Below are 27,703 nucleotides of genomic sequence, written 5' to 3' on the forward strand. Positions count from 1 at the left end.
CCTGATTGTGCAATTTGTGAGTCGCCCTGAAAGGACGCGTGGTACGACTTTGAGGGCCCGGACACAGTTCACGGACGCCGGATGTTATCAACAGACCTCCTGGCTGTCTGCTCAGGTCAATCCAGCTCTTAATAATGTAAAAAAAAAAAAAAACATCCACGAGAGCAAATTCGTGCTTAAATATACCGTTTTTATTTCACCGTGGGTGATCAGGCTAAGCTCTTTTGTCTTTTCTGAAGCCTACAGTGTCAGACGCAGCGGGGGGTGGTGGTGGAGCTGGGATGCAGGGGTGAGGGCGGGTGGCGGGGCGCTTGGATGTTAATCTGTGAGGTAATAGCTTTTCTCTGCAGAATTGCAAATTCTAATATATGTCAATTTGTAAAACGCGCGGACAGCCGTGGTCACCGAAGACACCATCTCCAGGGGTCTCGCTCTGCTCCCCCCCCCTCTCTCCCACACTCTGTCCGTCTGCAACAATGGCTGCCAAGTGTAACATGCTACTTTTAATTTGCAATAACACGTGACAATAGCAGATTAATGGCTCTTATGACACCTGTGTCCCTGAAGCTCCTCTTGCCGAGACCCAGTGTACATAACGTGTGTCACACTACATTATCTCTACATCCCTCCTGTAATGGGGGACCCGTTTTTTAAGGGCACTGCTGACTTGGAAACTTAGGAGCTGTCTGCCTGCTTGGCAGAAAGCCACAGCTACTGCCTAAAACAAATACTCCGCGCTGCACGGCCAATCCATTTCACTGGGGCTTGTGTTGCTCGCCGCCCCCCCTCTCCCTCTCTCTCTCTCTCTCTCTCTCTCACCCCTTCCCCTCCTTCCTTTCTCTCATTTTTGTTCGTGTTTTCAACCCCTGATAATGACTGCTTGTGCCATAATAATCATGAGGCTTACCAAGTTAAATAGGGCTCAGGCAAGCTACTGTGCTGTGGGGAAATTTAATCCAAGCATTAACTGGCTATAGACTGCCGAGCGAAGCGAAATACGTCTGGATCGTAAATAAGGCAACACCAAAACACATGGTTCTTGCTTCTTAAAGGATTGATTTCAGAGCCAGGATCTTTCAAATATCGAGGTTTAACACATGTATGCGAATGAGAACGAGTGTTTATTTGCTTGTTTGCGTAGAAAAACGACTAACCGGCGGGTTTGCAAGTGTAGCAGGTGGCAAAAGCATTTTATTTTCACGCAAATCGTTAAAAAGCGGCTTAGATGGATGCAAAGAAAGGAGTTTTTTAAGAAAAGATAGCAAATACGGTGTCGATTTAGTTTACTTTTGCACAAAATGCACAAAAAATAATAGTAATATGCGGCAATGTAGCTCCATGCACCACAGGTGATGACAGAGGGAAGCTGCAGGCGAAATTTCAAAATAAAAGCGCTCACTTTCGACGTAATGCACTCAAATTCAATTAAAATGAGGCTTCACGCGGCTGCAAGACCCGCTCTATTCCTCAATATGCACAGGACTTAGCTCACACGTGGCCACGTCGCTGATTCAGTGGACATTTCAACCCCAGCGCTAGCAAAAATCTTTAAGGTCTTTTTGTTTGGTAAAGTGCACTTTAAGAGAAGACAGCAAACAGGACAATTGTGTCTACAGGGTAACATCGTATGTAATATACTATTCTTACAAACCGTGGCTTGAGGCAAGACATTGCTTCTGCGGCTGAGTGTGTGTGTGTGGCCAAGGCCTGAGGTTTATGTTTTGGAAAGATAAAGTATCCGTGACCCTGTGGTTCCAGGTAGGCACCAGCTGGCCCGTTGACAGAGTATATAAGAACCAAACCCCCTCTCTCTCACTCTACCCCGTCACTCTCGGTACAAGCCCTACACACACACATAAGCCGCACACGTCCACACACACACACACACACACGCAGCTTTCTTCTCTTTCACCGTAATGCCGGCCGAGCACCTAAATCACAGAAATGGCAGCACATCAGGGGAATCATTTGAGACTGAATAGCCATAGAAACATGGCGCTGTCACCTGGAAGACCTCCACAAAACAGCCCGGCTCTCCCGCTCACGCGCACACACACACGCGCACCTTACTCCTCACCGTGCCCTTTAATACCTCTTTGCCCTTCAGTAGCAATCTGCATAGAAATGTGTGCATTCTATCACTCAGTGACTAGACATTACGCCCTGGCTAATATGAGAGGTCCTCGAACGGCTGAAAATGAACCCTTGAAAATACCAGACGTGTGCATTATGCCTCTGCGATTGCCTCTCTTACAGAGAAAGACTTGATTATGTCATTTGCCATGTCCACGTCATGCTGGTTTTTATATCTTTGCCAGGAAATCTACCTCTGACAGGCCATTAGTCATCCCTCCCCTCCCCGCACGCACATAAAACATCAATTCCACTCAATATCCCGCAAACCCCTGCGCTTCTCAACAAACGCCAGAACAAAGAAGACGCTATGTAAACTGCCGCCGTGCTCTGATTAGCTCTCATTCCGGAGCACTGCAGAAATAAGGCGCTCGCTCCCCACCCCGTTTGAGATAACTGCCCCCTTTCTTTTTTCTTTTTTCTTTTCTCGTCATCCACATCATCATCCCTCCGTTACCCGCCTTGTAACGTGAGTGCATCTGTTTAGCTATTCTCATCAGGCTCTTATGTAGTGACATTAAGGAAGCCTATTGCTTACAGAACCAATAATCTATATCGCCTCAGGCTCCCTTATATCCACTAACCTGGGACTTCAGCAGCAGAAGTGGAGCCACTTTTGTTAAAAGAAAAAAAAAAGAGAGAAAAGGAAAGACAAAGCCCTCCACAGAGCTACAGCGGCTTTCTTTCTTGACTGACCTGGGTGGTTGGCTACATCATCTTGACATGTAATTATCTAAAGCCCTTTAATCACTTCCATAAAGATTAATTGCAGGAGACAACAGCGGAGGTCGTGTCTTCAAATCAAAAGACTCCTTGGCAGGTTGACACAGCGGTGTAGCAGAGTTCAGACTTAGGTGTTTTACAAGGGTCATCTACTGGAACCGAAGCAGGTTTTAATGCCGTAATTGCAAGTTCAGCAAAGAGGGTTTTATAGCATAAAGAATCTTTTAAGATGTTTTCTCCTGAGCTTGTGTATTTTTTTTTGTCAGAGAGAGAGAGAAAAAAAAAAAGAAGAAGGGGGTCTCTTACCTTCGTCTCTTTTCCTCTTTTCGCCGTTGGATCGTGGGATACCCAGAATCCCGTTGATGGAGTAGGATCCTGCAGGGTCGTTGGAGGCGCTGGTGACAGGTGGAGAGGCTGTGCTTGGTACTAGAAAGAAATAAAAAAGAAATCAACATCCAGCTCTTATATTGCAATGAATGCATGCATGTGTATGCTGATACTATGAAAGGGTGACATGTGTGCTTTTACCAATTGTATGGCCTGGTGTCGACAGAGATGACCCATCAGGGGACGGATGGAAAGGCTGCTGGACTTTTGTTCGGATGATCCTGAAGAAACAAAGGAAAAAGGCCGATGTCTTTCGTGATCATTTCGCTTAAAACCGAGCGCGCCGTTCGCTCACGGCAGCTGGCGCGGAGACGCCAGCGCGATTGAGATATCAAACTGTAAGTCATACGCGAGTTAGGGTTGGGGAGTGTGTGTGTGGTGGGGGGGGGGGGGGGGGGGTCTGGTTCTACCTTAAAGGTGAGGCCTGGAGAAAAGTCTTCATTGCACTTTTGGTCTGAGTGATCTTGCAAACAAAGCATGAAATCACATCAATTCACCTCAATGATCAGCTTCACTGACTCTACCTGGCCCACACTAATCAGCTCCCTCACACTCCCCCCCCCCCCACCTCAATGTGTGAGGGGGGGGGGGGGGGGGGCTTTCAGAGTGGCCGATCGCCAGCCCTATAGCAGCCCTTTGCTTCTTCCCAGATCAAACATCTCCGTAGCACCGGCAGCCAAACCCCCCCCCCCCTTCCCCACCAACCACCACCATGTGCCAATGCGGATGAGGTTGTATTGATCGGGGCTCGGGGAAGAAAAAGTTGGGGATTAGTCACACGGGCAAACAGATGCAAATAGAAAGCTATAAATTATATGTGACAGGAAAGCAATAGTTCCTTATTGCCTTGCACAAGCTTACGCCAGCATTAGATTCCTTTAATCTGAATGGCACTTGGGGGAAAAAGGGAGCTGTCACAATAATTTGTAAACTTTAAAACTATTCATCATGTATGCCACGAGAGCCATTAAGAGCAGGAGAGGGAAAAAAAGAAAGGTCAGGATCAGATTTAGTTCTTTTTGTTCAGATGGATGAAAATATTTAATGTGGATTTTATAATTCTGTGCCAAATAAAAAAAAATAAAAAATAGAGGACTCCTTTTTTATTTTTGTCCTTCAATAATATCCAGAAACACATCCAGTGTTTTTTGATATTGATGTTACTGTTGGAGCCAGAAGGCTTCAGAGGAATAAATCTGACACTGTCACGAATAATAAAAAAAAAGAAAAGACAAGAAAGAAACTTCCCCTTGGAGGCAAGGCTGCCAAACAACAAGCCTTTCCAGAGAGCGCATATTGATGTTTTAATTTTTTTCACTTCTCCCCATAACAGTTATTCGACCCCTTGACTTGTGTGTGCTACATAAATCCAAAGACTTTATTTGATATCCATGTTCTTGATATTGAATAAGCAATTTGGGAGAATGAATTAATGACCTGGCTGTTGCTGAAAATCCCCCGAAGAGATATTAAAATTGCTTTACTTCTGAATCAATAATATCGAGCGCCATTGAGGACCCCCCCCTCCTTTTCTTTCTTTCTTTTTTTTTTGTTGTGTGTGTGTTTGTGTGCGTCTAGCAGCGGCTAGGTAACGTTACTTGTTGGTGGCGGTGGCCCTGACGCGCGCCACAACACTATCTCTGCTGTAGCTTTTAATAATGCATGCGGGCGAAAGGTGTTTAAATCGAGCGTCCTCTTTTGTCAACAGTCCCGGGGTCAGACCGTCTGCCACAGAAACCCACAACCGGGCCTCAGTCAGACTCATCCAAGTGGAAAAGACTTTGGCTCCGGCGTTTAAGTGTGTGCTGATTGGGAGAGCCCTGTTTAAGAAGAACCTGGAGGGAAATTTATTTTATTCTAATATCGGATTATCTGCAAGTGATTTCACCTCTCATTTTTGTATATATATATTTTCAGATTGAAATATTTATCTCAATCAAAACAAATGTCTTGAGAGTGTGTGGCTCTGGATTACAGAGGGAGACACTGAAATCTTACATTCCTCCTCCAGCTTGAAAAAAAAAAAAGAATATTCAGCATTAAGCCATAATAGAAATTCAAAGTAGCTCTCATATTTGGCTGATAGAATTACAGCTCTTTGTATTCACAATTTAATTTCCAGCACAAACAAAGACACATAAGGCTTCCCTTCTGAAAATAGAAAAGCTTTAATTGGAATTGAAAGAAAAAAAAAAACTTTATAGGGGCTCCTTTAATGATATTAATGTACATTTTGAATTTATCACATACATGTGTCTGAGCCTCCTTAAATGGGGCTTTTTAAGCAGCCACGAAGCATGAAATGAATTTTCTTCAGCCTTTTTTTTCTCCTCTATTTAAAAGATGTCTTGTGTGGAGCTGTCCATGCTCTCCCATCAGCTCATTAAAATGTAATGCTGATGCTGGCTCTATGGAACAGTGCCTCTTAACCAAAGTTCATCACCAGGGATCTCTGGTGGTGGAGGGGGCGAGGAGGGGTGAGGTGGTAGTGTGGATGGAGGGGCGGCGTGGGGGTGGGATGTGGGGGGCTGTCCTGAGTCCTCTTGTAGCTGCCATTCTTAAACTAGAGCAATTTCTGACAAGGGAGAACTAATATTATGTTTTATTTTTAGCAAGAAACGGATGAGGATGCTCATTCTGTGTGATAAGGAGTTGCATTTTAACCCCACAATCAAGGCATGATTAATACAGCACTTGAATGCATCATTTTAATATTTTATCAGTATTCATTTTAGTAAGACATCTAGAATTTGGATTATTTAAATCAGAAGTCTCCTAATATTTTATTTTTCCAACATTTTACAAAAGAACATCTTGCAGAAAACGCCAGGGTTGCTCTCTCTCTCTCTCTTTCTGTCTCTCTGTGTGTGTGTGTGTGTGTGTGTGTGTGTGTGTGTGTGTGTGTGTGTGTGTGTGTGTGCGCAGCAGCTCCAGCACATTAGATGTGCTAAAGAAAATTGGCCTGCTTTATAGCGCCACGGGATCTGGTCACCGAATATTGATCGGTTTTCATCTCGACAGATTCACTCAGTCCTGGATGTACTGCTGATTGTTGAGGGAGTTTGGTCTGAAAGATTGAATTGCACCTCTGAGACCGCAGGCAGCCTCGCTCGGCGTGCCGGGCAGCACAAAGTTGGTCAAACAATATTCTGCTGTGGTTGGTGCGCTCAGCCACAGATACGCCGTGATAAATGATTTCCAATTTGCGCTCCGCCGGCCCTCTTCATTACAAGTGTTTACACTGGGCTAGACGGTTGTTTGACTAAACTACATTCGCGCAAAAACATGATATACAAAATTTGGATTTTTTTTTATTTTTTTTGGTGATATTTTTGCATTTCCCCCCTACCTGTTTATTGATGAGACGCTGGGGACAGTGTCGTTGTCGCACACGCCCTCTGCCAGCAGTCTGTCTCTGATCTCCCAGGCAAACATGGTCGGGTTTTGTCTCTTGTAGTCTGCGATTTTTTCCACCACCTTTGGCGTGGCCACTTTGGGCTTAGACCCGCCAATCACGCCTGGTTTGATGCTGCCAGTCTCGTAGTATCTGCCACAAAAAAAAATAAAATAAAATGAGAGGTTGGTAGCTTTGAAATACTGAAAATAGCTATTATCCTCCTAAAGATGCGCGTATAATCCTACAAATGTAAAAGAGTTAGAGCTAGAGAACCACGTTTTGGACTCGAAATGTCTAAAATACAAAGGCAAAAATTAAAAATGGTGGTTTTAGGAGTGGCGTGACACCTAAGAACAAAATTATTTTGAAATAAAAACACATTAAAATGCTAAAAAACAAAAGAAAAGCCTAATTCTGCTTTTGAATCTTTTTGTGCGCAATTACGCACACGGCTAACTCGCCTAAACTCGCACTACCGCTGCTTATAATCATCACTAGAGTCAATCTATATGTTAGCACGACTAAAATAGAATTAACCCCGTTTCTCAGATCAAAATATGAGTTTAGCACTGCACTGTCTGCTGTATATATATATTTTGGGACACCTCCTTCCTCGCAGTGCCCGCCTGGCTCCTGGACAGCTTCCACCTTACCTGCCAAGGATCTTACTGACGCAGCCGTGGCTGACCCGCAGCTGTCTGGAGATGTCGCACGGCCGGACGCCCTGGTGGGCCAGCTCCACTATCCGCTGCCTCACCACGTCCGGGAGGGGTCTGCCGTTCACAAACACCCCGCCGAGCTGGTTCACACCTCCGTGCCCTACGTGGGATACAACAGCAGCACACACACAGACGTAACATTACATAAGGTCGTAAGGCGCGAGGAAGCAGGAGGGCGCAGGTGAGAGTGTGTTTATAATAATATTAGAGAGGGAGAGAGGGGGAGAGAGAGAGAGAAAGAGAGAAAGAGAGAAAGAGGGAGGAGGGAAATAGTTTCCATAATATATCAACAACTGAGTTCAGATTTCTTAACTTCTATCCATGGAGCAGGTGGTCTTTACGCGTGTTTATGTTATTATGTAAAAACCTGAAATGTTGCAAAAATTGCCTCACATAAAATTCCTGTTTCATTTATCTATTTTTTAAATTTTATCTTATGCATCTAGAACGTTGTTTACTGCCAACATAGAGGCGCATTTCAGAAATACACCACAATGTCCAAATAGTGAGATTTCAGTCATCTGTCATTTCTCTAAATAAGTAAAGGTTTCAGTTTGTCTTGGAGACGTTTTAGACACAATCACAACACAGCAAACCAACCAGCCAGAGGAGCATTAGTGTATAATTTAAGAAAATAATTTTTATCCACATGCACGTTGCAGCTGAAGATGCGATCTTTTTGTGCATGCTCCTCCTCCTCCTGTGTTTAAAACAAAGCAAATATCCCAAATAATATTTAAAATGGTAAACTGATAGCTTTAATGCATTTATAATGATATTTTAAACAAAAATGAAATGCAATGTTTTATTTAAATGCTCTTTTTTAAAAAAAAAATCAGCATATTTATAGATATTTTGTATGATTTTTATTAACTGGTCACCTCAGTTTGCTTCTTTAATTCAGATAAATTTGACTCACCGGTCTCTGAGTTTGTTTGTTTTTTATATAAGAGAGATTCATTCACATCCTGATATGAATTTAAAAAAAAACAAAAAAAAAAAAAACAGTGCCTCTCCAGTGGATTAAAGTTTCTCACAGTCAAAACACAAGAGGTGGTATTTTCTACGCAGCTCCACGGCTCATGTTGGCTATTAAGTTACGAGCTCCTTCATTTTCCCTGCATGCTTATTTTAAATAATTGAACGAGCTTTGATCACTCATATTACATATTATTTAGTAAACGAAGAGGTCATCCATTATTCACGGCGCGGTCGCCGAATTACGCGTAAAGCACACTGCGCGTGGACTTAAGTTGGACTTAACACAGCTTGCTGTTAGTGGGATAATTTGAATAATAGATGTGTAACTAATGTGTCCTGACTTATTAGGCCTGCACACGCTATTCGCTGCGCGGGAAGGGCGATAACACGTGTAAATTACGGAGCACCTGCATGTTCTTTGTTTACAAGTTTAATTTCTGACTGCTGTGCGTGTGTGTGCGTGCGTGGAGCAGCTTTTATTTAAAGGTAGATTCAGTTAAAGCGTGCAACACATAAGGTGGAAAATATGAAATATGGAACAGTCGCTTGGCTCCCTTTGCGCGTTTGTCACTTTGTCTTTTTTTTTTTATATATATATATATGCGAAAAGATGCTGGTTCCATACCACAAATTGCTTCTGTGAGCCGCTCAGCTTGGCACTGTGCAGAAATAATATAATTCCTCGTACTGCTTTTATCCGCATGCACGCAAAAAAAAAAGGCTGCAGTGGCAAAGAAACTCAGGTTGTGCTACTTACGGTGCATCGCTGTAAAGGGGTCTGCTTTGCAGTGAATATCCATTGGATAGCAAAGGAAAGAGAGATAATCAACTGAAGTCGCCGTTTCGCCTTCCTATCAAGGATGAAAATGTGAAGAAAAAAATGTGACTCGACTCGATGGAGGGACTTAGTTTGCCCCTCCACCCCCGGTTCAGCAACCGATCGGATGGCAACTTCTTCCCCCAAAGTTGCCCCTCTTTTCTTTAGCAGTCCGGTCCGGCAGCGGAGGTCTGGCAGGTGCGCAGCATGACCGAAGGATTGTTTCAGTAGCGCGACCTGTGCTCAGTTTATCGGTATTTTTCAGAGCCTGCGGGGACCCAGAGGTAATTCTCACAGCACGCCAGCCAGCGAAGCAAACCAGCGTCTCTTTTTAACAGAAACGAAGCGTTCAGGTTCCAGCGTGCAGGGCCCGGTTATCTCCTCAGTCCTGGTGGCCTTGATTCACGCGTCGAAACGGCGGAGAAAACGTGCACACACACACACACACGCGCGCACACTTCGGGGGCTTCTCTTTCGCGCTGGATGCGTAAGGCTGGATCTTTGGGCTGGGAATGAAGCCTCTCTCTGTGTCTGTGGTTCTAAAAGCTGCAACCCTTCCCTCCTCCTCCTCCTCCTCCTCCCCCCCTCTCCTCCCCTCCGCGGACCCCCCTTTTGCTTATATGGATGACTTGTCAGACAAAGGCAATAGATGCCAACACTTTGTGATTCGCCAACGCAAAAAACCGGGGGTCCAAATGAGGAGGTCTCTGGGTCTGACACACCGGCAGGAAGGGGAGGGAGATAAATAAGGAACGGATTGGAGTTACAAATATCAGAGTTTATTAGACGTTACAACAGCTGTGAATCATATGCTCGCTTACTGGAAGTTTTGAATAATTGAAATAGATTTTTATTTTTTTTCCTTTTTTAAATTTGTGTTTCTGTCTTGATCTTTTTGCCTTTTATTTCACGGACCATCTCTGGGAATATAAAGGATCTCTGTGCGCCCACACCTCTCCTCCTCAAAGCTAAGATTTAGTTCGACTCTTCATTCAATTTTCTATTTTTTTTTTAACATCATCATTCACATTAGATCGTCTTGTATTTATGTCAGGTCTCGAACCCGAGTACAGGCCCCAGAATAATTTGCTCACATTTCTTCCTTTCATGTAAATGCAGATGTACTGACCTTTATTACAGTCAGCTGATGGGGTGATGATTGCAGTGGTCCGGACTGGGAGCAGTAGGAGTAGGAGAAGTAGGAGCAGCAGCAGGAGGAGGAGGAGGAGGAAGAGTGAAGGTGGTGGTGATGGTGGCTGGAGGTGAAGATGCTCTGAACGCAGCAGTGCCGCTCTGCTTCTGTAGATGGCGCTGTATAGTTTCCCAAATTTAAAGGCGTCGTCAAGGTGCCCCCCCCCCCCCTCTCTACACACCCCCCAAAAAAGTAAAACTTTGGGGCGTATGGCTGCAAACTGAGAAGTCAAAATATTCTTCAGAAATGCATTAAAGACTCATGCAAACAGCTGATGGTTTCACCCGTAGTATGAAGCAAAATCGAAAACAGGAAATTAAACTTTATACATGATATAAACGTAAATTTTTAATTTTTAAAAATAATAATATTATCCTATTTTAAAAAATAAATAAAAAAAAGTCCATAAATATATATTTTTTATCAAATAATAATTAAAAAAATATTTTTTTCACTAAATTTTTCCATGCATATTTAGGTTCATTATGCAAATATTTTACAGTAATAATATAATAAATAAATAAAGTTAATTCAGGTAAAAGATAAGACAAAACATTATTAATATAAAATGCAAAAAAATAATAAAAAATAAATAAATTTCACATAAAAAATCCAAATGTCAGTAAAGTGCTATAATAAATAAAAATAAAAATAAATAAATAAAAATAATAATAAATGGATAATAATCATCATTTTTAAACATTGCCAGATATTTCGCCTTGTTGGGGGGTCTGTGTTTTTTTGTTTTTTGTTTTTTTGGATGGGTGGGTTGGGGGTGGGGGGTGGGGGGGTCACCTCTTAGGGGCAGACGGCCACATCTCGCGCTCTGCCTCCTGGTCAGGTTAGAGGATGATTTCTCTTTTTGTTACTGTTTTTGGAGAGAGCTTCTGGTACAATATGTAGCACTATAGGCTGTAATTTCACACCCGGCTGCACATTTCCCTTAAAGCTACATTCTTTTTTTTTTTTTTTTCTCCCACTCCTCCTCCTCCTCCTCCTATAAGACCCCCACCAACACCATCACCATCGTCACCCCCTCCCTCAGTTTTTCTCCTCTCTCTCTCTTGCCCTCCTGCTCCTCACGATTTGATCTCCTCTCTGCAAAAATTAAAACAGGAGGAGGGAGACGAGGGGGGTGATGCAAAATTTATTTATTTAAAAAAAAAAACAACAACACACACAAATGAATACATCCGTTTTTTTTGTGTGTGTGTTTACTTTTTGTTTGGCTCGTGTTTGAACAGCACGTGTGTTATAACCCCTCTCCTTTTAGGGAAGGGGGGCCTCCCCTGCTCCATTCAGCAGCTACAACTCGGGGTCATGGAGCTCCTAAAAAGCCATTCAGGAAAAATTAAACAGAACAAGCCAATGACAGACTGCTCCTTTATTTTTATTTTATTTTATTTAAAAAACAAAACCCTTTATTAGTTACACATCTGATCGTTAAAGCCAAAAAAAATTGCGATTGAGGGGAAATGAAATTAGCGACTCGTTTCCACTGTGACGCACGGCTGCAGCATTTAAGACGTTGCCACTGCATGTCAAGAGTTTGGAAAATGTTTTTGGAGCCTGCGTGCACCCATTAGGAGAGGTGTAATGTATTGACAGAGAGCAATTTATCTTTTGCCCCGCTTCCTAATGGCCTGTGCAGAGAGGAGAGGTGGCATGGAGGAGGAGGAGGAGGAGGAGGGTGCGCGGGAGGAGGAGGAGGAGGAGAGGGAAGAAGGAGAACCGATGGGTCCAGGCAGCTCCGTGCGCCGAGCATGAGCTCACACTTTCAGGCAACTGTGGGGACGATGATGGAGGCGCCCGAGAGGAGGAGGAGGAGGAGGAGGAGGAGGAGGTGGTGGAGGTGGTGATGCTGGTGGTAAAGAACTTTTATCTCTATACATGTGTCATATCAGCCCTCAGCCCCCCCACCCAACCCCTCTTTTCTTTCTCCCGTGCAGGCTGCTTGTCTCGCGTTACTCCAACGTCACCAATCGATCCCTGCAGAGTGGAGCTGACACCACTGGTTGTAAGTTGAATATTAATCCTTTTTGGCTTTAAGGGAGGAGTTTGTTGGCGATTTGGATAAATTCGTTGCGAAAGGTCTGCACATTCTGCAAAAAAAATAAATAAAAAATAAATACTGCCCCAAAAGTACAGTTGATTTTCTGCATGCTTGATTAAGTTATAAATAAATATAACCAGGCTTTTGATTTGACACATCCTCTCCAAAATACGCACCGAAAGTTTGCTCTTAAAATACATGAAAATGAGCAATAATTATAATAATCTACTGTTTTTTTTTTTCTTTTAAAGATGAGTAGATTATCCTCACAGTTCTCCATCTTTACATAGAAAATAAAAATAGCTCTCCACGCTGTTAAAGTGTGTGTGCTGCTCGGTGCTCGGTGCGTCCTGGGCTCCAGCAGCTCCAGCAGCTCCAGCCTGGAGCCCGTTCACTTACTCCGGGGCTACAGCAACTCTCGCTGGCGTGAACAGATGGAGCATCAATTTGATTCCATCCCGGACACCGTGAAAGATTGATTTTGCACTTGCTTTTAATTTTGCCCCGTAATTAATTGGATCGTTACAACCGTTTTCCATTGATCCCCCAGTTAAAAATCAGAACGAGACCTAATATTATTATTATTATTATTTATTTAAATATACATATTTAATTATGTTTTGTTGAAGGAAATCCTACTGAACAAAAGCAATAATCATTTTAGATACTCACATATAATTATGAATTTATATTATGTGTATTATATTATATTATATTATGTGTTAATATTGATTCTAGCACACACATACACATCCTGGTTCTCTCCAGCATCTCTTAACGAAAATAGTTTTTAGGATTTTCTAGTATTTACTATATTTAAAATCCCAAAAGGTCCCTATAATGGTTCTGTAATATATATACAGTATAATTCCCATTTTATTATATTATTAATATTGTCATTTCTAACTGTAACAAGCTGTCAGACTCCACATGAATGCAACCAAGCAGCTCTGAAAATAAACTAATAATACATTCAGTGCACGAACAAAACGACCCTTAATTGGGTTTAATTTTGCAGAATCAGCTGTTACTCCACTTCTGCACCTTGCAACACGATTAATAATTAAGTGAAATAATTTCTGCGTCGACTTCAGGGATGTCAGAAGTTTGGATAATGGAGAATTTGGGTTGAAATCGAAATTAGGAGCCACAGAAAAAAAGAATAAAATATCGCGATAGTGTGACATTTTATTTTATTATTTGCTCGAGTGAAGTCATAACATCGCTGCTTTGCGCTTAAAGTAAATGTGTCATTCGAACAGCTTGATGGCGAATCATCAAAAATTGAGAACGGGCGTAAAAGTCAATGCGAAAGTTCCCAGCTGCCAGGGGGGTCGTATTTCAGATGATAAAACCCACACAGGAGGAACTTTTCTGCAGCTCTGAGTCTCTACTGTCGCTGTAAAAGCCCAGATTTTAAAAATAACAATAATAGTAAAAATAAATAAACCAACAAAAACTGTTACCTGCGTCCAATTAAACTCTCCTTATTTCTGCAGCCTTTTTCAGGTTGGCTGTTCAGCTGATGGTCTGTCCCGTCATTAGTCCTCAACTCACACACGCATTGCAATATCAGTGGTTGATATTAAAGCATTAAAGATCCCAACTGGAGGAGGCAGATCAGGTTACTACTTTGATTAGAAAACACTTACTTTGTTAAATTACTTTTCATACCCTGAGCACAAAAGCAGTCAGACTCTTGAGTTTCTGAGCTTTTCCATGCCTCAGGTAGAGCAGATCATTAAGAAAAATTAACATCTCATTTGCATTTAAACGTGAAGGAAAAACCAAATTTACTATTATTATTATCAGAAAAAGAATAATAATGACGATTAATATTATTATAAACATTTCAAACTAATTTCACTTTATGTCTTTGTGTCTCCCATGCTTTTAAGACTCTTAAATTGGGGGGGGGGATAAAGCGCCGGCTCTTCATTCATTATGCAGATTTGCCAGTAACTGTTAAATGTGCCCTGCAGTGCCGGATTAAAAATAGGACTGTATCTTGTCATTTTCAGAAAGGAAAAAAGTATCCTCCGTGTTGCATTTATTGTACTGGGAACGAGGGCTAAATCCCTTCTCTTCCCCATCAAAGTTTCCACATGAATAGTTAAATGTGCGCCCCTCTGGTTGTAACTTAACGAAGGGCATCAGGAATCCGAGTCAGGAATATTGTTTTACCTGCAAAAGTTAATTATCACCGATGTCCAACTGTTCCCAAAGTATTCACTTTTATTTATTTATTTATTTTGACACAAATATAAAACCTCGCGATCTGCAATCTGCAACCTACAACAACCACCAGAGCTGCACAGAAAGCCAGTCTTTCAGTGGATAAAGGCGGCACACATTAGCCAGCCTTCCCATAAGGCCCTGGGTTCATCGCTGTGGGAGAAGGCAGGATCCTTCAGTGGATCAGCCTCTGTCTCTCTCTCTCTCTCTGTCTTTCTCCGTGTGTGCAGCAGAGATCAGCCCGAGGCGGCTCAGAGGTGTCCCGCCAGCTGCCTCTGTCCCAACCAGACAGCCAACAGCTTCCAATCACATGTCAGCAATATGGGAAACAGAGCTTCTGTCCAGTGGGCCGCTGACATGTGTTAGCCTATGGCATGTGAATGCATAATGTAGCAGTCACCTCCTGGTGGCAGGCTTTGAACTCAGAATTTCTTTAGTTTTTTTCCCCCCCTCTTTGTTTTTGCTCCCTTTCCGTCTTTGTCCTTCCTCCTCCGTGTGATGATGGCGTGATAATATGAGGAATGATGGCCGCGCAGTGTGATTTGCTGATTAGTTTGTGTGTGTCTCTGTGTGTGTGTGTGTGTGAGAGACGCTGTGTATACACATATATTCCTCTCCCCAGAAATCTACGGATGAGCAGCTCCCACATAAGCTCCTGATCACTTCTGTAAATGCTTCCTGTCACCTTCAGTGGTGTAATGATCATGAAAATTGTGACCTTGATCTATGGAAAGCCATAATGTGACTGAATGGCCTCCTCCCACGCACTTTCTCGCCCGGCTCCGAGCTCAGAGGTACGCTAAAGGACGGCTCTGAGGAAGATTGTTTAGTGGTAATAAAAAGCCAGTAGTTTGGCTTGTAATGGTTCGGGCATTCCTCCTCTTCGCAGCCATTTGGCTAAATCTTCAGTGATGGAGGCCTCCGCGAATGTAGATGAAAATCTGGGAGATGCTGACGCTTTGTCCTCAGGCACACAGGAGATTTTATTGTCTGGTGGTCCAACATGATCAAGCACATAACTGTGTTTAGGGAATAGAAGGGTGCGACACTGATGTTATGTCCTATACTTATCATTTAAGGACAGATTTTAAAAATCCCTCTCCCATCCTAATGTTATTGTGCACATGGTGTTGTGTTGTCATCTATTGGTTTATTGTCATTGTTTACTTCTGGACTGAGAGAGGAGAGCTGTAATCTGTGGCTATGACCATAAAAAAAAAAAAAAAACACACACTTTTATGGTTTCAGTCACACCAGACACAGATCTGCAGTTTGTTTTCCGAAGTGTATTTTTTTTGCGTTTTAAATAAAGTATGTTTTTACGTGATTGTTAATGAGTGAGAGTCTGATTTGTTTGGCACGAAGGCAACTTTTTGCTGCATTTGTTTTTCATTCCTGTTTTGCTCCAAGTGAAGACGGGGAGGGGGAAAAAAATAAAAAATAAATAAATAAATCCATCTCTGGCATGATGCTGCTCGAATTCTCATTTAGTCTGGAAAATCTGGTTTGCGAAACATTGTTTATGATCACACCCTTGCCAGCTTTTCATATTTAAACGAGCAAAGGTTTAATTACCAAATGATGACAGTGTCATATGGTGCCATGATGGCACAGGGTGTCTAATGAATGCAGAGGAGCGAGGGATGCGTATGCGACACTGAGTGACAGTGGGATGCACAGATCAAAACAGGAAAAAAGAAGGGGGAGAGACAGTAAAACATCTGTAATTTGCAATTCACTAATGTTCAATGGTTGCTCATGGATTAAGAATTTTAAACTATTGTCTGCCAGATGGAAGCGAAGAGGGAGGGAGGGCGAGATGAGGAGGAGGGAGCTGCTAAGCAGCGTATTTACATCTGTATATCAACCCTGGATTTAGTAATCAGACAGAGGAAAAACCAACTGCCTCCAAAAACACTCTCAGGGCATTGCATCTATTACCTATTTTCCAGCAGCGCAAACATTAGAGACTGATTCTGCCATTCTTTCCAGAGGTGCATTTAAATTTGCCAGGACAGCTTGTTGACTGTGGGGAGTTTTGTGCACAACTTGCTCTATCTATCTCGATATAATCACGAGACAGTTTAGAGTGGGACCCGGGTCTGCTCACACATCAGAGTTAATTTCACCGGGATGTTGATGTGCTCTGAAATATAGCACCGAAGTAATATCAGTTAGCGGGCAACCGAAAGATGTACATGCTTAACCAGGCATGAAACCTCGCTGAATTATGCCGTATTTATACCTATCTCAGATCGGCGCTTTTGTCGTTAAAATTCGGTCCGGTCTCCCCGTCTGTTTTATGGATCCGTTCGATGTTGCACTGTGTGATAGTCTCACAATGCATAGCTCAGGCATTGGCACAGTATACTCAGTGGCTTTCATAAATAACCATGACAACCTTTAACAAGTAACATGCAAAATACTTCATTAAGGGTTTAGAAGTACTCTGTTCCAATCTATTACTGCATTTTAAGAAAAGGTTCTACATTCAAAATTTGTTGAAATACAGTAAATATTATCGGAAATCTGTACTACAAGCATCAGAAGTCAACATACTCATGCAGACTGAATCCATTTTGTTCTGTTTACATTTAACAAACAAGTCTTACTTCAGGTAGGAATGGATCAAATAAAGAGTGCTACGGTTTACACTAGAAGCCTCTCATATTTTGTGTATAAGTAGTGAAATACACAGTAAAATATTTGAAATTACATTAGTTGAGTTAATGTACGGTATATGTTCCACCACTGTGCTCCATAGTATCGCTGATCAATTTCCAAACTGCAGCTAGAGATGTTTTGATTCGTTTCACTTCCAAGCAGGCGGCCATTGATTTCCATTCATTTCCAAACGGTATTAAAATCAATCGGCAGGCTTTTTTTTTTTTTTTTACTTTATTTATTTATATAAAATCTTTCACCGCATTATATTTGATTTGACAGAAGCTCACAATGATGAATTACAAAACTCAAGCAAGTTTCAATCGTCTGCTGATTGATTTTTATGCCATATGGAAATTAATGGAAACCAATGGTTGCCTTCGGCGACGGGTCCTGGACGTGGAATTCTACGACAAGCGTGAGCGGTCCGGCGGGTTGACCACCGTGACGGAAAAGCGGACAAACAGATTTCGATTTATTAAAAGAATAAAAAAAACTTTCAACAAATTTTCCTAAACCTTCTGTTAAATTGAACATTTTCAGGTAAACGAGGAACATATAATCGCTCTTTGATTAAACTGAACCACGGCACAACTTCCAAGGTTTGTTTCCTAGTCTCGAAGGTGGACGTTGGAGGGGAACAAATATGAAGTCGGTTAAAACTCTTGCAAACCTTGTAGGATATGGATCAAGTTCTTAGACTAACTAATGTTTTGGCTAACACAAAAGAATCATCCTTTGAGGTAAAGCAAAGACAAATATTCTTCTCATGGCTCACAACTCCAAATGCTTGGAAACCATTACAATATTAATCTCAGTCCAATGCTTTTGTCATTAAGAAGGCATCCTGGCAGCCTCGTCATCCGATACGTGCACATCCTTTCGCCTTTGCTGTCTGTCAGTACATTGGCTATTCAAAATTTGCAATGATTTCTTTAGTGGAATTTAGGCTTCTAGACGATAAGTGGACTGTAGAAAGCCCAGCCTTTCATTGTAAATGAAGCACTGTTGTCATGCATTTACTTAATGAGTTTAACGCGGCCATCCATCCACCAAGACCTCCTCCCACTGAATCACACACACCAGGAAAATTCAAACATTTACTATAAATATTTGAACTGATTCTGTTTCTCCACTCTTGTTATTATGACATAAAAATGTTGTTGTTGTTGTTGGAAGTCTTTATCGTAATGATGTCTTCATACAGAGGAAGAAAAAAAAAAAAAAAAAAGCTGACTTGTTCATTTCAGTGCCGGATGTACACCGAGCAGACACATGTTGTGGCAGTTGTTGCCAGCGATATATCCAGGCCCTCTGACTGCACAGGTCTCCCATGGCTCTCTCCCCAGGACTGTGAAAACATCTGTCACGGCGGCTGCCATTTTCCTCTGTGGTCAGAGCGTCAGGTGAAGGTGCTGCCTGCTAGCCTCATGACATGGTACACATGGGTACCTCCAACAACAGTGCTCATTAACAGGCAAATGGAGCAGGAGCCCCAGCAAATTGAGCAGCGTTTCGCCAGCATCGGCCCTGCCAGATTGTTCGGATAGCCAAAGTGACATCACCGAGTGCCAGCCCCCCTTTTGCCCCAACCCCGCTCGCACCCCAACCCCCCCTCCCCCCAAAAAGAAAAAATTAACATCCCTAATCATCTGCCAGGCTAAACATTATTCTTCATGATTCAGATCAGCCATGCTTGCCCTCCACTCACAGAGTATCTCTCCTCTCTCTCTGGGCCAAAGGCAGCCAGCCTTGGACTGATTGCTCAGCCTTTTGTGCCCTTCGTTTGTGAGAATGGCAAATCGATTCAAAAATCATCACCCATGAGCAGCTCTCGTGCAGAGCCGGGTGCATGAGTGTTGCAGATATGAAATGGAAATCAAGGACAACATAAAGTAGAAGGGGAGGGGGGGCCGTTTTTGGAACAACTCGGTGCTAAGTTTTAATGGTTAAAAAAGAAATGATGCTTCCACGTTAAAAACGCAATCCGAGACCAAATGTGAACAAAAGGGTCACCACACAAGCAAAATGAATACGACCTATTCTCAACCTTAAATTGACAGATACAAGTCCAAACAAAGGAATTACTATAACACAAAGTTATGAATGATTCCGGAAGCCGACAAAGGATTGTTAACAATTCATTTAAAATTCTAATCACTAAACTTAAACGTGTATAGTCAAAGATGCACTAGAGTATCATCGGCATATAGAGTGATTTGCTTGTCTCGCTTTGTAGCCGACACTTGGTTGCAAGTGAACTTTCCCGGTTGTGGTTGCTTGTAAATGTCCCACCAAATATATTTCCAAGAGAAACGAACAGAAGGAATAAATATTGCTAGTGTATCAACAGAGCTAGCTCTTCTTGCCGTCGCTACTCTCCACGACACTGCCGCTCCATCTAGGTTCGCTCGACAATTTAGGCCTGCTGTCAGCATGGTCAGTTTGGCGGTAGGAACCAAAGTCTTGAATGGCATTTCCTAGAAAGTAAATTTTCAATCAGTTGTGTCAGTTGCTCCCATTGGTCATTGTCTCAAAGCTGTTCAACTTGGTACCCGCCCACTTTTTGGAGAATACTTCATGGTATCTTATCAACACAACGCTGCTAGTCTCCTAAGGATTAGTACCCTGATTGACAATTGGGGCATGTTAATTGTTTAATAATGCTAGGTGATGGTATTTTTCTGCCATTCTTGTACATTATCTATGTCAAGAAGTACATCTGAATTTACACCTGAGGAAGGACGCTGTGCATTAACTCCATAACAAACAATAAAAAAAAAGAAGACAGAGAGTCTTGCATGTCTTTAAATAGGACTGACATTTCTATAGGCCTCCTAGTTTAACCCAAAAAAAAAAACTACTGAAAGAAAGATCAACGTGAACAGAGAGGAAGCTTGGCATATTTAATTAATTACCACATATTAGAACGTTTGTTTACAGAAATGAAGTGCTACAAGAGGCCTGATGTTAATTAATTTAAAGCGTACTTCCCCCCTCACTCCCCGCAATGTGTTGATGACTGCTGCTGCTGAGCTACTTTCATGGCAGGTAAACCTATGTCTCATTGGATTTCCATCAATGGCTCTGAGGTGTGTATGGAACAAAAGCTTGCCACACAGATTAGGGAGAGTGTTAACATGATTGCTGATTAATAACGCCAATTAGAATTCGCAGCAAGGCAACGGGAAGAGCACATCGGCTCGGTCGTGACGAGAGGAAGAGAGATGGTGAATCACAATGTACATAAACTAGGCGTTTATTTATCACATTTTCTATGTCCAGAGGTCGAAAGTAGGCAAACTCAAGACACTTAACTGCTTCACTGTTGAGTACACTATAAAGCCGCACTGTTTTCTGTCCTCTGGCTGTATTTTTAGATTTTGCAGAGCAGTGAAAAGGAGTAAGAAGTGCTTATCCATGTGTCCTGTTGACTTTTTTTGTTGCCACTTCATCAGTGTGTCTGGGAGTGAGGCGCAGGGCTGCACACACAGTATAACCAGAGTCTCAGGAGGGCCTCTCGCCGGACAATGATGTATTTAAGCCCCAACAGAGGTCAGATGGACTCTGTCCAGAACATCACCTGCAATCAATAGTGTTGGTAAACCAGGCACAACTGAGCAGACATGGAGGGTCCTCTTCTAAACACACTGTGAGGGAACCGCATGGGCCATTGCACTGCTAAAACTGGAAGAAGAATGGCTTGACGCGCTGTTACTTAAGCACTGGCGACTCAGGGAGTACTTATTTATGTTGGGCAGACTCACACTGTTGTGAAAACACTTCCGCAAACTGGGCTGCAGAAATTCCACCTATCCTACTGGAAATAATACATAAACACCATTATATTATAGTATTTTTCTGCTTTGTAGCCTACATTCTGATTAGTTTTAAGAGTACTTTTGTCACAAAACACAGGCATCCAAACCTGCAGGAAAATATAGAGGATAAATTACACTAAAAGCACGGTGAATACAGAAAGACTTAGCCTTTTTGATCACTGACTTACACTAACATTAAATCAAAAAATCTGATGTTTTCACATACAGATATTTACACAAAAGAAGTGAAATGTGGAATAGAACATTTTCCACATTGGCTGGACTACAATACGAAGAATAGCTAAACATATTGGAAAACATGACAAATTAACTGTGTAAGAAAACAACCAATTTCCTTTGTGTTTGTATTCATGGTCATTTTTGTGATAATCCATAAAAAAAAAATAATAATAAATCATGTATCGACAGTAAAAACTGTTATATTTGTGTGGTTTTCAGTGTTTTCCCATCGGTTGAATGGTGATTAAAATAAGATTTTAACTTTAACTGCATTGGAGTTTTTTTTAAAGGTGACTATTTTGCATTAATCCCAGTGTTTCTGTATTTTTATTTAACATGTATGTATATTCGTGTTGTGCATCTAGATGCTCCGAAAGCCACAAATAAGATGTTAAAGGACTCACACAAGAAAAATCTTCTTTACTATTGTAGTAAATATACTTATGTAGTAATCTTTTGTTTTAAAACCAAAATCATTTTCATTCTCTTTCACTTTTGAGATCTCTGCACTGCTAGAGCTCGATAAAGTAACAAATATGTCCGCCAAGTGTCTAAATCTTTATTGTGAGCAAAGCCTCTCTAAAGTGGGCTGGATTCAATCATGTGTCGGTGAACTTGAGCCCCCCAAAAAACAATGAATGCAGAGGCACCGAGTGTCAACTGCAAGTGGGTTTTGAAGAATTGGCATAGTCATTTAGGCAGCACCTCACATCCTTCACAAACAAATGAAGCCCCCAGTGCCTCAAAGTGAGATTGATCTCCTTTTGAGGCTCGGCTCAGAACACCGAGATTCTGAATATTGAGAAAGGTGCCTCTTTTCATGGAAACCCAGTATAAAGCTCGCCCCCCACCCCCTCCTTATCCCACACATACACATCCAATCCTCCGCTGGCGTGATGTAGAAACAGGGACCCGGTGGAGTTTTTCAACTTCATCAATATTCACTCATTCATCGTGAATCCTGGCAGCGAATTCTCGACTGTATTACTGGATGGATGTTCCCCCCGTTGTCACCGTGAGGAGTGTCTGAAATGGAATTTTAAATTAGAATAGAACAATTCCCAATTTTTATGGACTTCGGTCACAGCCATATATATCACTTAATGATGGAAAACTTTTCAATTTTCCTGTGTAGGTCTCTGGCACTATCCAGCCATTAAATAGGTCAGGGATGAATGTGCATAGTTTACTCTCAGTCCTATAACAGAGATGGGAAATCCTGTGTTATGTTGATAAAACAGCTTATTTGAAAAAGCATAATCAATAATAAGAAAAAAAAAAGGATTGCCTCGTTGAATTTCATCTGCCTCCTTCCTGTTTTATTGTTTCCTGTATTTAAAAAAAGAAAAAAGAAAAGTCCTCTTGTCAGCGTGATAAAATATAAATCAGCTGTTGATAAAGAGGTTTAAAAGTCAGTGAACCCGCTAAGTGAACGGATCATGGCTGGTCAACCTCGCTCTCAGTGACCCACGTGAGCATGGGTCACAACGTCTGCAAAAGGCTGTGACAGGGAAGCTGTGAAACTCTTTTTATGGAGCGCTGTCGATACATGCTGAAATTTGGTTATTGCATGATTAGCATGACAAACTGCCTGCAGTGTTATTAGATTAGTGTTAACATAAAAAAACAGGCCTTTCTCTTTGTTTGTAGGCGCTTAAGATCCAAAAACACTATTTTGTGAAGCTAAAAAAAGCTAACTTATAATACTGGCTTAAATAATGTTCTAGCATCAAATGGCTAACATTAGGGTTTGTTTTTTTATTAATTATTCCTTGGTGTAATCCAAACCTTTAAATCCAGATTAAATGCTCTTTTAATCACTCAGCTTGAAGCCTGAATTAATTACAAATCCGCAACAGAAAGGGTATTTTGTCATAAAAATGTTAATTACCAGGGGGTACTGACCTCCCTTTTGGCGTTGTGTATCCCCAGCTGAGGACAGGGCGTTTGTCCACTGTCGCCACTTAATGACGGTAATATTAAACACTCACAGAATGTTGTCGCGCTTTTGTCTTCATTCATATCAAAATGAAGTTCTTGGAGGCCCGCATTTATCAATCACGGCAGGGCTCCAGCTGTTCGCGAGTCTTTGGCCTGGCTTCAACAGCCGGGCTTACAAATTGTCTCTGAATAGCGTCGAGCAAGGCCCCTTCAACCCCCTTTTGTCACTGTCTCTTGACAAATGCTCCTCGGCTGCCTCTCCCAGACACATGCCTCCTTCCTACCTTCTGCTCGCTGCTATCAGATGGCCTGCTTTGCATTCTCGCATGGCTCACTGTGAGCGGCTTTATCGCCACGACTGCTGGAAGCCCAGCATCAGACGGGGTTATATCAAACTCACAGTTATGGTCTGTGTCCAAACTGCCGAATATCTTTTTTTTTTTTTACCTCTTTGGCATTATTATACAAAAGTCTTCCTGCTGTTTTCTCGGTTAAGGCTTTATTACAGTGTGTGTGTGAAAGGTCTCAGCATTTGCAGTGAAATATCTGTAACAGGTTGAGAAAATGTACTGTAATTTATATACAGTTAGTCAACTCTGATGCTACAAAAAACTATGCTAGATTTAAAGGAACGGGAACTATTATCTGTTCTGGAAATATAAATGTGGCACAATTGAGAATTTTAAGGAGGATTTTTAACCAAATTTAAAGTTGAGGAAATAATTTCATAAAGTCATATCAAAGAATTTAGTTATCTAGTTAATTTTTGGAAGACAAGGACATTTGTTTTTCTTCCCTTGATGTACCCATTGACTTCCACTAAGCGTTTTTTTTTTTGTTTTATCTTTTTTTATTATTATTGTTGTTGGTTTTAAGTCTTTCAGGAGTACACATGAAAATAAAATAAAAATAAAATCATAATCAGCTGAGAATAAATATAATCATTTTACCATTTTACAAATGAAATCCGATTAGGATCATTTTCGCCATGAAAAACAAATGCATTCACCTCTACAGCATTCATGTTTCTTCTTAAATTTGCTGAATTAATGTACAATCTAACTGCTGTTCAAATAATAAATAAATAATACAGCAGGTTTAGCTAAATCAAATGGGACAACAAGAGGAGTTACGGGCTTCTCAAGATAATAGGTAGGTCGATATGTTGGAACAAATAAAGGAAACATAACGGTTAACCAAATATCTACTAGTAATGCTGTGTGCCTGTATTTGTCAACTTTTGTATTTTAGTACTGTATGTCTTCTGTGTTGGTAAGCCGAAGCCAAATTTCGACCTTGGTGGACAATAAAGTTTTATTCTATTCTATTCTATTCTAGTTGAAGAAAATCTTAGTCCCTCTGAGCCCCCCGACCTGCCTCCGCCCTCAGCTGACCGACAGCCAGCGCCGAAACCTACGCGTCGAATCATCTGTCAGACCCTCAAAAGCTCACGCCGATGGAGACCAAGTGAGAATGACAAGCTACAAGTGCTTCCCACTGCTGCTCAGCGGCTCTTTGTAGCTGACAGCAGACAGTTTCAGCCTCGAGTGATTCAGTGCTGAAGGACGGGCAGAGCCGCAGTTATTGCCCCAGTAAACTTAAAAGCAGGACACCTCAGTCATATCCGTCATAAAAGCCTTCAGATCCACTAAAATAATCAGTTCATCAAAACAGAACAGGGTCGGGAGTTTGTTCTCAGTAATTATTACTTCACTATTTAATGTATGAAATATAAGGAATATATGAACTTTTTAGGGCCAGATCTATAAATAAAGAAAAGCATAGAGCTCAATAACTTTTCTTGTACTGTGCTAGATTTGAAGGGCATAATGTTAAACTGCTTGCGAGATACATCCTGGTTGTTACATAAGGTGCAGGTAACGTTATCCAGCATTTTAGTAACAAGAGACATCTTTATTAAAGACTGAATGCAGAATTATATCTATCCAGTACTGTTAATTTTATATACAGAGAATTTATTACCCGCTTATTTGCTTTAATACTTCTGTGGCAAAAAACGAACCTCGTCATTGCTCTTACTAAGGTTTCTTCCTCTTGCTAAGCAATTTACAAGCAATGTAATCTTGAACTACGTATGACATTGGCTTTGATTCTGAATTCAAACATGCAACAATAGTGGCTAGAAGTAACCTGGAGAGAAGACAGCTAACATTAGCAAGCGTGCTAATGTTAACAGACATTGGAAAAATTTCTCTTTTCAGCAGTTTTCCGTTTTTATGTACGTTTAATTTGAAGATTTGCAATAAAGAGCTTCAAACCAAGGCTGCAAGTTTTCAACCTTTTTTTTCCCCAATGGGAATGGACCCCCTGCATTGCTGTAGTTTGTCTAACCTAGCCTAAGTCAGGACTTGACAATGAGTAGGAGCCCTGTTGTTGGTGATCAGCAGACCAATCTAAAGGCCAACAAAGGGTCAATTATCAAGGTTAATTCAAAGGGCCACTGTGTGCGATTACAGCCAGCTGAATACCCTCCCCATTCAAGTGTATAGGTGAACCTATGATGGCTGCTGAAAAACATAAAAGGCCTTTGGTTTGTCCACTCTGGGCTATTGTAGAAACACATTGGACTATCAGGGTGGATTCCATGGAAGAGGAAAAGCATCTTATTTTTTGATCATACACTGATGATTTGATTATACAACTATGAAAAAATTTATTTTTTCCCCAAATCCCGCTCAGTCTGACCAAACTGTCACAGTATTCCTAGAAGTCAAGGTCCTGGCCTTGAACTGCAAACTACTGCACTGGCGTAGGGTTTGTTGGCCAATTCCTAGAATTCACGAGAAAGAAATGCTGCATCATGAAAGAAAAATGGAGGCGTAGCAGACAGATAAAAAATGAAATTGTCATATGAGAACAAATGAAATGTTCAGGCTGTCTTCTGTATCCATTTCAGATGAAATAATTAAGACAGATGGGCAGATGAATTAGCTGTCCTCCAAGGTCAAACGCTGATTGTCTTGTTACTCTATTATTTCACTCTGCTGGAACTACCGCTGATACTTTTTCATGATATTTTGTACATCCACACCAGAAGAGAGAGAGAGAGGTACAAATTGATTGTTTGGCGGCCAGATCAGTCATAGTCATGTTCGGCGGATGGATTAATGGGTTTGATGGCTGTTGCAGGTTGAAGCAGAGAGACTGGCTGGAGACAAGAGAGATTGGTTTGAACCCCAGGGAGCTGAATGGATGTGTGACTTGCATGTAAGGTTGCCTGGTTTTGTTTTAGAGGGAGGGGCTGGTGAAAAATGTGTGTAGTGGAGTTTGGCGCATCCTCGGAACGCACTTTTGTTCCTCTGCCATTACAAGTGATTGACTACCATGTTCACACTTCCCTAATGTGTGTCAAGCAGCCTCCCTGCTCCTATACTTAAGATGTCAGCTTTAATACTTTTCCTTTTTTTTAGCTTCATGCAGTCTGAGGTTAATCTTTGCTGCTTCTTACATATGGCACAAGACTTAAAACACGACAACTCTGATTTCTCTTTAAAACTAGATAGGTAGGTAATATTCAAGTTAAAATGTATATTTCCTTAAATAGCTCAGAATACAATCTGTTCATGTAGCAGAGATTTTACGACTTGTGTGTTCTGTAACTCTTGAGATACACCGATCAGGCATAACATTATAATCATCTTTCTAATATTGCGTAGGTCTCGCTTGTGCCTCCAAAACAGTTGTGACTTATCAGAGAATGGACATGGGCCTTCTGTGGTGTTTGGCCACATATACTTGATCAGTTTGGGATCTTGTGAATTTTGGAGGCCAGGTCAACACCTTGTGCTGTTCTTCATGTCTGTTTGAGTTGTTCCTAAAGCATTTTTGTGTGTGTGGCTGTGTCATCCTGCTGGGGATGGCTGCTGCCATCAAGGAGTGTCATTGCTATGGGGTGGGGTGGGGTGCCTGGTCTGGTCTAGGTGGGTGCTACATGTCTAAGTAACATCCGCATGAATGAATGCCAGGTCCAAAAGTTTCCCAGCAGAACACTGAATTGTCACAAGATGGTCAATGTTATTTACTTCTACTGTCAGTGGTCATAATGTTATGCCTGATTGGTGTATTTAATGTAAAATAGAAAAAGTTCAGAAATGAACGATACCCAAACGTAAATAAACTCATTTAAATGAATTTATTCAGCTTCAGTATAGGTTAGAACATTTCGAAGAAGAAGAAGAAGTTAAATTCTTGAGGTTAGGCTTGAAGTTCTCTCTGTAAGGTAATTATTATTGTTATAAATTACAGGTTGTCTGCCTTAAAAAGCAACATATTTTGCATGTATAGATGTGTTCCTAAACATTTGCGCCCACTTACTCTTCTAAGGACAGACCCATTCCCAGCGTATCTCCTCAAAGTATCTCCAAATCTTGTGAAATTAA

General features: G+C 41.6%; 1 protein-coding gene across 4 annotated transcripts in view; it reads right to left on the reverse strand.

Moving 5' to 3' along the window:
* Nucleotides 1–9,146, reverse strand: part of pax2b (paired box 2b) — a gene marked incomplete at both ends in the record, with an annotated part of 28,294 nt that extends 19,148 nt beyond the window's left edge. For 3 of the 4 annotated variants that reach the window (XM_084567533.1, XM_084567531.1, XM_084567532.1), the window contains 5 exons: nucleotides 3,163–3,282; nucleotides 3,385–3,464; nucleotides 6,593–6,790; nucleotides 7,294–7,459; nucleotides 9,098–9,140. In XM_084567533.1, coding sequence (XP_084423659.1) covers nucleotides 3,163–3,282; nucleotides 3,385–3,464; nucleotides 6,593–6,790; nucleotides 7,294–7,459; nucleotides 9,098–9,140 — 607 coding nt within the window. Of the gene's footprint in view, nucleotides 1–3,162; nucleotides 3,283–3,384; nucleotides 3,465–6,592; nucleotides 6,791–7,293; nucleotides 7,460–9,097 lie in introns of all 4 variants that reach the window. The other variant, XM_084567534.1, reaches the window with a different exon arrangement.
* Between the last annotated feature and the right edge of the window lie 18,557 nt (nucleotides 9,147–27,703).

The sequence above is a fragment of the Chelon labrosus genome (genome assembly GCF_963514085.1).
Source record: "Chelon labrosus genome assembly, chromosome: 19".
Classification (NCBI taxonomy): domain Eukaryota; kingdom Metazoa; phylum Chordata; class Actinopteri; order Mugiliformes; family Mugilidae; genus Chelon; species Chelon labrosus.